The sequence below is a fragment of the Microtus ochrogaster genome, linkage group LG3, assembly GCF_000317375.1.
Source record: "Microtus ochrogaster isolate Prairie Vole_2 linkage group LG3, MicOch1.0, whole genome shotgun sequence".
Taxonomy (NCBI): domain Eukaryota; kingdom Metazoa; phylum Chordata; class Mammalia; order Rodentia; family Cricetidae; genus Microtus; species Microtus ochrogaster.
Genome location: NC_022029.1, coordinates 5,582,424 through 5,594,570, shown reverse-complemented (window position 1 = coordinate 5,594,570; position 12,147 = coordinate 5,582,424). Strand labels below are relative to the sequence as shown.

Genomic DNA, 12,147 nt, shown 5'->3' with positions numbered 1-12,147 from the left:
TACAATCATGAAATTATTTAAATGCAATATATTTTAAACTAGTCTAAATTAATTTTATACATTTCTTATATGGACACAAATCTGTTTTTATTATAGAAAGAAAAAAATATATATGAACTTCTGGTCCATGATCTATGTCATGCAAGTGCACAGTCCTTACGTATGCACTCAGGTTGAATTCCACTCCATGTGAGGTCAGAAAGGCAGGTACGTGTTGTAGATCCTTGAAGCAAGTGTCCCTTTTTGCAATGGAACTGTACGACACTTCCTACCTAGAGTAAATGAAATAAAAGTCACAATGAGATTTCAAAACTAGCATCAACTAGAAAAATCTGTGAATAAGAAAAATACTTTCAGAAGAAATCTGTATGACTAAATTAAAAAATACAATTAAATTATACTTAAAAGAAACTTGGAATAAATCAAGATTAAAAATAATTAGATGTTTTGTCTATAGCACCACAAAATACTAGAGTACCCAAAGTATGCATAAATACTGTAAATTTTTCTCATGAGATATTTTCAGTTGATACAAAAAGCTATCATAGAAACATAAGATCATGAGATGATGTGAAAATAGCAATGATACAAATATCACACAAGTAAAGACAAAATACTAATCAAATGCAGCCTAAATGTGCCAAAATGCTAGGCAAGGTCAGAGTATATGCAGATGATGCAGACTGTAATTATGAAAAAAAATAGATTGGAAGCACAGGGAGTTGTAGAATGTTTGAGGCGAAATTTGGATAATTAAATTTGTAACATACTCTACAGGCCATGAACATCCGCAACAGCTAAACACTTAATAGGCCAGCTTCTGGAATGCACTTCTGTCTTGCCTAATCAGAATATCTCATGGAAACTTCTGTAACCAACTCTTCGTGTGACTTTATAAGCACTAAGGATTGAGAACAAACATAAATGTAGAAAAGAAGGAAACAGCTGAGGGTGTGGATCAGTCTATGGAGTGCTTGTTGAGCAAGTATGAACAGGTGGTCCTCAGCATGATCTAGAGCTCCACAGAAGGACTGACGGACTGGTTATAACAGTACAACTATGAAGGCTGTGAGAGTTGAACCACATTAACAGTTAAAGGTCAGTCTAGACTACACAGAACATTTCTTAAAAACAAGCAAAAATGATGAAGAACTTGTAGAAGTTAGCATATCATTTGTTTCAAGGGGTGGAGAATCCATTTTATCGATTGCTTTGGATGGTTCAGAAAGTAAGAAGCAATGTCAGGGGAAGCACATACTACAGTAAGCAGTAGAACAGATGGAGAAATTAGTTCCAGAGTCTCAAAAAGACAAAGGGATGAGTAATAAAAAGGTTTTAATTCTAGGTACAAAGCTGCCGCTGTCATTTTAGATGTCAATGGAGTGAATGTTAGATTTGTTTGTGGCAGTGAAACTAGGAAACAAGGCATTACCTCATAATGGGCTGCAAAGAAAAAAATAATAAGATTTATCAAATAATTAGGAGTGGATGACCAAGCCAGTTATATGTAGGATTGGCCTCTTAAATTCCCTGGAAATAACCTGATAGAACCCGGTCAGATGCTGATGACCCTGTCAGGAGAGCAGCTGGAGGCAATTAACTTCAGGAGGCCGGTTGACCAGAATTCAAGGCACTGATGGGTGAATCTCTGATTGCAAGGCCTGAGGGCTTTGACTCCCAAATGGCTCTTGTTACTGCTGAGCCTTCAAGTGTTGTCTGTGCCTTTCCTTTCTCTTATCTGGTGTGGTGTCAATGAGTGGTCCCCACTGCCTTTATACAGTGTGATTATGTCGTGCAAATATTCTTTTCTACCGGGTGTCTTTAATCAATGGATTATTATAAAGATCATTTCCTCTTAAATTGTACTGTTTAACTGAAGCAATTGTTTCAAATAAGAGTGTTTGTTTAAGTAGAACTTTGATAATTAAGGTTTTTAAAGAAATGTAGTAAGAGATTATGGTAGAGGCTAGATTAATGGGAAAATTAAGATGTGTAAAGGTAGGATATAGTGTTGCCTCATATCTTATAAAGCAGGGACTGCAGAGCATAGAAAGTAAGATCAAGGAAGTGTTATGTAGCTAGGACTCTTTTTAAAAAAAATTTGTTTTTTTGAGACAGGGTTTCTATGTGTAACTGTCAAGGCTGTCTTGGAACCAGCTCTTGTAGACCAGGCTGGCCTCATACTCACAGAGATCCACGGCCTTTGCCTCCTGAGTGCTGGGATTAAAGATGTGCACCACTACTGCCTGGACATAGCTAAGACTCTTAAGGAGCCACGTAGACTGTGGCTTAGGTGAATGATTAATAAAAACAGTTGAGTCCCGGAAGCTGAGCTGGCTCAAGTTCTTCTAACCTTAATGTTGGGAAATGTGTTCATGGGTTTTGATGTTTATCATAACTAAAACAAATCTTTAAATAATAACTTATGGTTAGGTTAAGATGTTTTTATCAGTGACTCTGAGGTAGAAAATCTCGAGGAACAATGTAAAGTTTAGGAAGGCACACCTTTAGTACTTGAGTGAGGGACTCATTGGAGTCAGGGAACAAAACCATGGCAGTCTCGCTGCTGCTGGCTGATGCACCTTTCTTGCTATAGCGGATTGGTGATCAAAGATGATGATTCATTCCGTGTACCCATTTCTGCCCTCTTCCTGATTCAAAAAACTTTTGATGAATGGGTATACACCCTGAGGGGTGAAAGTAGGCCTGACCAATTGTTTTTATATATAAAAGTTTAGATTTGTGATTTTTTTCAAGATTTTTAAATATAAGATTACTTTTGAGATAAACAGTGAAGTGATGATCCTTTATTTGTAGGTGAAAATGCAGACAGCCAGTAAAAGAACTGGCTAAGAAAAATACCTTGCTTGCTTACACTATTATTCTATAACAAGTTGGTTAGACATGAGATTATATGGGTTTAGGGGATAATTTGTTTTTACTCATGTTTAGAAATTATCACTGCTTTCTTCTATCTGTTTTGGCCATCAACATTAGTTCTGAAATTCTTGGTTTCAGGAATACATAACAATAAAAATAATAAAAAATATTTTAATTGAAATATATGTACATCTGCACTTTATAATTTATGTTATCATATTTATTATTTCAGGTACTAAAATACTATTTGATATGTTTACCCAAATTTATGTCCCAATACATTCATTTCAATTACCAAGTGAATGTCACCATCATGATTTGATAGAGTATCTTGAGATTAAATAGCTAAAGAGTCAAATTGAAAACATTCTAAAGCTATAATTACTTTATGAAACAAATATTGAATCCAAAGAATGTATTTTCTTGGCCCAGAATCTTCCTAAAGATTTATATAGAAGTTAATGAATAATGTGTCCTTGGCTCATAATCCATAATTGATCTAGATGTTTTATCAATCATTTTGACAGCTCTTCTTTCCCAGCCTCATGGCCATTATTCACCTTTAGTCTATTTTCAGTAGACTAATATTCTGAGCAGAAAAACATGATGTTGGGCACTGTCATTTCCAGAAGATTGTTTCAGCATCTGTATAAACAGATGGTATCTTCTATATGTTAGTAATAAAATCTATTATTCCCAAATCGACTTCATAGTCCTACATATACAAAATAGTGTAATCAAGAATATGATAATTCTTTTAAAAAATGGCTTGAATACCTCAGCAGCACTTGATTTTGTTTATTATTTATTCTATAGTTAGCTTCTCACAGTTATAATTTTATACCCCCACTATGAGATACCTGTCAAACCAAGATGTCTAATTTGAAAGATTGCATTTAACTCTGGGAATCAAGGAGTTTTGTTCTACTTTTCTTATTTTGTTTTGGTTTTGTTGGTATTTGTCTTGTTTTTTCTGCTTTCTTCCAGTGATTGGGAATGAACCCCAGGCCTCATACATGTCAGACAAACGTTCTACCACTGAACAGTATTTCAGACTGCTTTTACTAAGATAGACATTTTATGTGTGAGGTTGTCACATAAACAGAGCTGATTCACTCTTGGAAATATGCCCAATCTAGAAATATAGAAATCAAGACAAAGACAGAGAGTAGAAGGGAAAAAAAAAAACTGTATACTGTTTTTCAGTGCCTAGATTCTAGACATAGCATAGCTCATTTTCCCTCAGGAATTTGCATATTCTGCTATGTGATGTATAGCACCTTAGTGTTGAGTGTTTTTTTTTTTTACTTGCCACCAAGGTTTTTTTTCTCAACTCAAAAATATAAGCTTTACATAAGAAACAAGATTCATTTCATGCCTTCCAACGGCCTTGTAATTAAACACAGATAACTTTGTATAGGGGAGGTTCTCTTTAGACTGTGAACATAATTAGTTTGCATATGCTTATATCCATGCATGTTGACCTTTTGCTAGTAAGAAATTCATGCCTTTAACATTCCAATATATTTATATTATGACAAAAAGGGTACAAAAATAATATAATTTGAGACTCACATTTATTTAGGTAGAATATAATAAAATAGAATATATTTCCTACCCCAAATAATATATTTTCAAGGCTATGCTAAATTTGTGATAATACTTTTCAATGATTATCAAAATAAAAATCAAAACTTCAGGGTTAATGATCCTGTTCCTTTTATTAGATTGTTATTTTGAATTCAATTTGTATTCTCTTTCTATTATCTCAAATAATATTTGAAAAAAAAACTCATGAAAATCAGGTGGATTTTATGAGCAGTTACTAATAGCAATATTACATAAGTCTGGTAAAATGATTCAGTAAGTCATGGTTTTTTGCCAAGCCTGCTTCCCCGAGTTCATTTCCCGGAACCCAGATGGTAGGAGCCAAGGACCAGCACTTTCAAATGTCCTTGGTTTTGAACAGTTGTGCCCTGTTAACCCACCCCAGACGAATTTCATCTCTGCTCATGTGGTGCATATTTTAATCCTAACCCTTAGAAGGCAGAGGCTGTCAAGGCTGCAAAATAAAAAATAAAACCAAGACAAAATATTATATATATACTCAGCGAGAAAATCAAATTGTCATCAACTCCTGGTGTTCTTAAAACAAGTCAAATATTGCTGCAATTTCTTTATCTTAGTGCTGAGAACTAATGTTATGTAACTAGTTCCCCATTTTCTACAATTAGATCAATTTATAACAAGCAGCCCTTTAGAGTTGTATGGGGCTAAAGTTCTCTAAAGTACCTATGTAACAAAGGTAGAAATATGCTTTTTCGGTTTGGTATTATCTGGAACATACTGAAGCAAACCAGAAGAACTGCAAACACTCTGAAATCAATGTGCGTACTGTGCCTGAAAAGTAGATAAGTGGAAACTATTTTTAGTAACGAAATATGGCACTTTAGATAAGCTCTTCCTTTAGAAATGGACATTTTTCAGGTTCACACTGAATTTTCCTCAGAATAGGACAGTTTAGAAAGCCCTGCAACAGAAAGCAATTGGATAATGTGTAAATTGTCTATTTCCTTTTGGAATCAGCGTGGGTTTTGGTTTCCCATTGACCCTTGTAATGTAAAACTTTCTGAATCTCTGCATAAAATCTAAATTTGAGAAAGGGAGAAAGAAGTAAAGCACTCATGAGTGGGCATGATGAAGACATAAGACATAGGACCACCCAACTATGTATTTTAAAATCATGGCTTGGGGACAGATTGTTGTTCTTAAATTTTTCATGTCAACAATTGATATATTAAAACATGCATATGTTTACACAATTGAGCCTTGCTTTTGATGTCTTCTCTTTAGCCTCTTGTTTCACTTTTCCTCACAGCTCTCCCATCTTCCTGTAGAATCTCCTTGTCACTGGCTGTAACTACTTACTTTATTCCTGCTGCCTAAGGATTTTCTGATGACCCTTGCTATCAATTTCCCATTTGTCTTATCCTCGAGTTCAGAGGGCCTGTTTTCTAAAAGTATATTTTTATTTTCCTTAAGCACCCCTCCTTCCTTAAGAGTATCTTTACTCATGTATATGTGAGTGTAGATATGAGCTTGACATTATTTTTCTATTTATATCAATAAAAAATATAAACTCATGAACCAAATGTAACCTACTTTTGGACAATAGACAGAACGGATATATATATATATATATATATATTCAGTATATATATATATATATATTCAGTATATATATGTATGTATATATATATATATACATTGAAAGTTCTCAGTGGAATCCAGCATGGTAATAATGCCTACAGCCTTAAACATGGAAGAGACAAGAAAAACATAAATATGAGGCTAATCTAAAATAAATATTAAAATCAAATCTCAAAGAAACAAAAAGAAAAAGACATCAATAAAAAGAATGAAGAAAAGCAGGGGCACTTAAGAATTCCCCACAGAAATTTTTTTCTTTGATGATAACCAATCAGAATAGGGTAAAATACAACCTTAAAGCAGTTGCAATTTAAATTTCCCTGCTGGATGAGAATGTGAAGACTTTTTCACATATTGATTAGCCATTTGTATTTTTTGCATTGGGAATCCGCTATTCATTAGCTCTTTCAGTTGCAAAGAAGGAAAAGCAGATAAAATCAGAACATTGTACTAAGCAAATCCCAACTCTGACAAATAATGCCTGTCCTCTTTCATATGTGGAATATAGAACTAAATTTTGTTCAAATGTAAAGAAACAGTTAAACTATGCATGCTATAAAATCATAAGGCAGAATCTATTGGAAGGAAGGAAGGAAGGAGCAAGCGGGAGAGATTTGGGATAAGGGAGCATAGTAGGACTTTGAATAAGAATAAATTACAATAACATACATGAAAATATCAAATGAAATATATTTCATGCTATAGTATACAGAAAACTAACAATAAAATAGAACCTACTTGAAATCCAAATGTATTGTTTTGAGATCCATGCCTCGGTACGCCAGGGTTGTCACAGGAAGTCCTAGTGGGCTCTAAAGTTTAAAAAGATAACACTTCTTTATGAAGTAAAAACAGTTCAAACGTAATGCATGAAACTTGTACAGGTCCCAATCTAACAAAATCCCACGGTGGAAGACACAATCTTAACCTTAGTAATGTAACTATTAGCCATTGTTAGCTGCTTAAAGAGGGAGAAATAATTTTTTCCTAGGAATGTGGCCCATTGAACATCAGCCACATTCTACTGAAGTCATATTTGCAAGAAAATGTGGGCAGTACAAATTAGTCACAAAGGATCATACAAGAAGACACAAAGTTGTGTGACTGTGGAGAAGTGGTGGCTCTAGAAACAGTTGAGAAGTTGAATATGATCAAAATACACTGCTGTACTCTGAATGGCAACAACTTCTATAATCTCAAACATTTGAATGCTTGGTCCCCAGTTGGGGAGATTTAGGCGGCATAGCCTTGATGTCTTGACATACCCTGTGGAAGTATGCCACTGGGGTTTACTTTGGGAATTTAAGAATTCAACTCACTTCCTGTTCACTCTCGTTGGTTCATGCTTGCAATTTAAGATCTGAACTTCTGCGCTAGATACAATGTTTTGAAAAATAGTCCTTTATACTCTAGGAAGATTGCCACTGTGATTGATTTAATAAAGAGCTGAATAGCCATTAGCTAAGCAGAAAGAGATTAGATGGGACTTCTAGGGGCAGAGAGGCTCAGAGATGAAGAAATTGGAGTTGCCAGCCAGATATGGTAGAAGCAAGATGGGCAGTACAGAAAAAAGGAAACCAAGTCATGTAAAAAGAAAATGGATTCAAAAGTATGGGTTAGTTTCAGTTATAAGAACTGGTTAAGAACAAGTCTAAGCTAAAGCCAAGCTTTCATAATTAATAATAAGTCTCTATGTCATATATTTGTGAGTTGGTAACCCCCCCTCAAATTCCCTTTTCAATCATGCCTGCTGTTTGCTGCCCTGCATTCTCTAGCCCACAAGTACCCATATCGTTCTCCAATTGAAAGTTCAAATAAGCTTCTTCTTTAAAAAGTTGCCTTGGCCATTATGTTTTATTATGCCAATAGGATAGTAATTAATATACAAGTACAAGCAACTAATATAAAATTATACAGAAAAAAAAGTAACAAGTATGTTTCTCCAATGCAAATCACTTTTAAATAATCATGGATTTAGCGAATATGCCCTTGGTAAAAATAATAAATGGAATACCAATAACATCTCCCAAATGAGCAGAAGCTTGCTAATCTTGAGATATAAAAAAAAATCAGGATGAAGCTGGAGAGACAGCTCAGTGCCTAAGAGTATATATTGGCTTACAAAGAACCCTATTCCGTTCTTACAATGAATAAATGCAGCCTCTCCCAACAGCCTGGAACTCTTGCTCCTAGAATATCTGACCTCTGCTAGCTCTGCGCTCACCCTCACATACCCACACAGAGACACCCACACATATACATAATTAAAAATAAATCTTTAAAAGAAGAGATTCAAGTTAACTTCATTTATATGCATCATGGGGTTCTTGAACTTTGAAACTTTTCATTAGAAAAAAATACTGAAAACATAGAAAATCTGTAAATGAAAAGTTTTTTTTTAAAAAGAGTTACTGGCTATTCAAAAAATCCACATATACAAATAATTTGCTTGAGGCATAAGGTAGGGTGATAGTCTCCTGAAGAAGTGAAAGCTATTCATAGAAACAGGATTGATAACTTGGGCTGTACTGATACTTGTAGGTCACTCATATTGAGATTGGTAGTTGATTGTTTCCACAGACAATACTTGGTGAATTTCTTAAGTGTGGCATAATGTGTTAGGATTTCAGATAAATCTGTATAGTCATTCAACAAGCTATGTTTTGGATAAAGTTTCATTTTATATAAATGTGATTTATTTGTTTAAAGCATTAAAATCATAAGATAATGACATATTCCACTTAAACTCACTTTCAGTAGATTTTAAAGGATTCCATACTTTCTTGTAATATTTAACCTCATATTTTCACACAGTAAGAGAAACCAGTATATGTACCACCCACCTATAATAATAATAATAATAATGATAATAATGATAATAACTATATAATAACAGAGCTTAATTGCTTAATTATCAGTATTACCTATGCAATGAGGTGCCGAGCCACTCCAAGTGCCATCAGTTTGACATAACCTCGTGCTTGACCCCACTAGTATGAAAGGAGAATTGCAGCTGAATGAAACCTCAGACTGATATATAAAGCTTTTGCCTTCTCGTTTCCCTTGGGAAGGTATGCCAGGATCACCACAAAACTTTGCTAGAAGTTAAAATGGAGACACTTATCATAAAAATAATAGATGCAGTAGAGTAAATAATTAATAAAAGCCAGGAAATATTATACTAACCAGGTATCTATGATAACCTATCCCAGGGAAAATGTTCAATTTGTTTCTGACTTATATATATATAAATTATAATGCTTAAAACATAATATTTAGATAGTGGATCTGATGTGCTCCATCTAGCATGTTACTCAATAAATGTCAGATGCTTTGAATTTTTATTGAATTAAATTGATCAGAATCAAACAATAAATCTCCAGCTGTACCTCGTAAAGCTATAATCTACGCTACACGTGGTTCACAGGTAGCTTCATTAGCTGTAATAACGAAGACAATTTAAAGCCACACTGATTTTCACATATGCCTGCTTACACATACACAAACACATTTACACAAAAAGTAACATAAACACATGCATGTGCTGTTATTGTAGTCTTAGCACTGAGATCTGTGCCCCAGTATACTTTTAAAGGGCGAGGAACCAGACTAGGATAAAATCAAACACAACTAGAAAAGAAAAAAAAAAGCAATGAAATAATTCCTAACAATATTCTGTTGTATTCGTTGGCCAGGGGCCTAGCATACTTGCCACCAGAGTGGCTTCATCCAGCAACTGAGGGAAGCAAAAGCAGAGACCCACTGCCTAACGTTAGGCATTGACAGGAAATCCCATGGACAAGGTAAAGGAAGGAGTGTAGGAGCCCAAAGGGTCATGGACACCACAAGAAGAAGGCTCACAGAATCAACTGAGCTGGACTCATAGGGATTCACAGACTAGAGCCACGAGCAGGGAGTTGGTATGGGTCTGACCGAGGTCCTTCACATATAAGTTATGGTTGTGTAGATTGTTGTTCTTGAGGGACTCCCAATAGTGTGAGCAGGGACTGTCTCTGAATATTTTGTCTGTTTTGGGGACCCTTTTCCTCCTACTTGTACCATTCAGTCTCTATATGTAGTAGGTGCCTAATGGTAAATACTAGGTGTGTGCTTAATCTTAATGTAATTTATCATTTCATGTTTGGTTGATATTCCTGGAAAGACTGTTTTTTTTTTTTTTCTGAAGGGAAACGATGAAGGAAGAATGGATCTGGGGAAGAAGGGAAGTGGATGGGAGAGACTAGGAGGAGAAGAGGTTGGGAAGCTGCAGCTGTGATGTAATATAAGAGATTAGGATAGATAAATAGTTGATAGATAGATAGATGATAGATAGATAGATAGATGATAGATAGATAGATAGATAGATAGATAGATAGATAGATAGATAGATAGATAGAATAGATAGAATAGAAATTGTCTTTGCCTTCTGACTCTTTTATGTTACAGACATATTCAACAGGATTTTTAATGTACTGTATTTGTGATGCTTAAATATTTTTATTTGTTATTTGACTTCATTTATTCATCTAATTTCATATCTTCATTTTTTTTACTTGTGGGTAAGTAATTTTTATTATTTTGTTTTATTGCCTATTTATTTTAACACCATTTATTTTATTTATTCTTTGAAATTTTAAAATAGGCATAAAGTATTTCCTTAGTACTGTAACCTCCACCCTCTCTAATCTCCCTCTTACACCAATTAACTACAGTCTCAGATCTTTCCTACTTTCATGTTTATGTTTGTAGATTTGTGGGTTGATTGGTTTTGAGACCCACAGAATTATAACCAGAAGCCTCTCTGTCACAATAGGTTTGGAACTATCCTTCAAACATTAATACTTTTCTGAGAAGGCTCAGTACTGATGCTATGACTGCAGAGGCCCCAGAATAGTCAATAGGCAATATTTCAAAAGTGTGGTATAGCATGTCTTACTGACTCAAAATTGACTATTGGTAGGGCCACTCTCATGTATGCCTATATACACAAATATCTTAATAATTGCACTACCAATCTTCAATGAATTGGTAAAATAAGTAAGAGAAAAGAGGCTAGATTTAGGTATTAGTCATAGTTCTCTAGAAGAACAGACTTTAAGTATTAACTATATATACTAATTAACTTATATAATATATATGAGGTATTTATTGTAATGGTTTACAAGCTGTGGTCCAGGTAATAAAACAATGGCTGTATACTAATGAAGGTCCAAATATACAATAGTTGTTCAGTTCACAAAGCTGGATATCTCAGTTGTTCTTCAATATACATTAGAATCATGAAGAAGTGGGTTCTAATGCCAATATAGAAGGAGACTTGCCAGCAAGAGTGAAAGCAATCAAACAAAAAGAGAAAGCTTCTTCGTCCATGCCCTTGTATATATAAACTGCCATCAGACGGTGGGGCCTACAATAAGTATTTATCATTACATCTTAAAAGATTTTGATTAAAATTGGGTGCTACCACATCAAGTGATTTAAGAAAAGGTCCCAGAGAGATGTACCCAGTCACTTAGGTTTTCATTTATTACAGATATAGTCAAGTTGACAACCAAAGATAGCTATCACAAAATGCATGTGTGTGTGTGTGTGTGTGTGTGTGTGTGTGTGTGTGTGTGTAATATTCTAAGTTTCTTTAGTGTTATTGTATGCAAACATTTAGATCTGACCACTTTGTATTGGACAACCATTTAGGGCATATTTACTAGAATGTCTTACAAACTGTGATCAAGCTAGGAATACCATAGCTATTTATCAACAGAAGATGAAATAATCCAGTAGTTTGTTCCGTTCAAGGATGGATTCTAACCTGGTCTTCAGCATGCATCAGAATCCCAAAGAAGTTGGAAAGAGTGCCAATAAAGGAATGAACTTGATAGCAGTGAGAGCAAACAGTCAAGAGAAGGCAAGTTTCCTTCTTCAGTCTTTGAAAAAGGTTGCCAGCAGAAGGTGTTGCCCAGATTAAAGGTTGATCTTCCTATCACTATAGATCCAAGTTAAAATAGATTTCCCCACCTCAAATAATTTATACAAAGAAAAAAAACTCCCTTGTGTACT

At 34.6% G+C, this 12,147-nt stretch overlaps 1 protein-coding gene across 2 annotated transcripts in view; it reads right to left on the bottom strand.

Moving 5' to 3' along the window:
* The window catches only part of Csmd3 (CUB and Sushi multiple domains 3), a 952,990-nt gene that overhangs the window by 17,821 nt on the left and 923,022 nt on the right, over nt 1-12,147 (bottom strand). For both annotated transcript variants that reach the window (XM_026785886.1, XM_026785885.1), the window contains 3 exons: nt 9,015-9,188; nt 6,829-6,902; nt 161-272 (listed from right to left, as the gene is read on the bottom strand). In XM_026785886.1, coding sequence (XP_026641687.1) covers nt 161-272; nt 6,829-6,902; nt 9,015-9,188 — 360 coding nt within the window. The remainder of the gene's footprint in view (nt 1-160; nt 273-6,828; nt 6,903-9,014; nt 9,189-12,147) is intronic.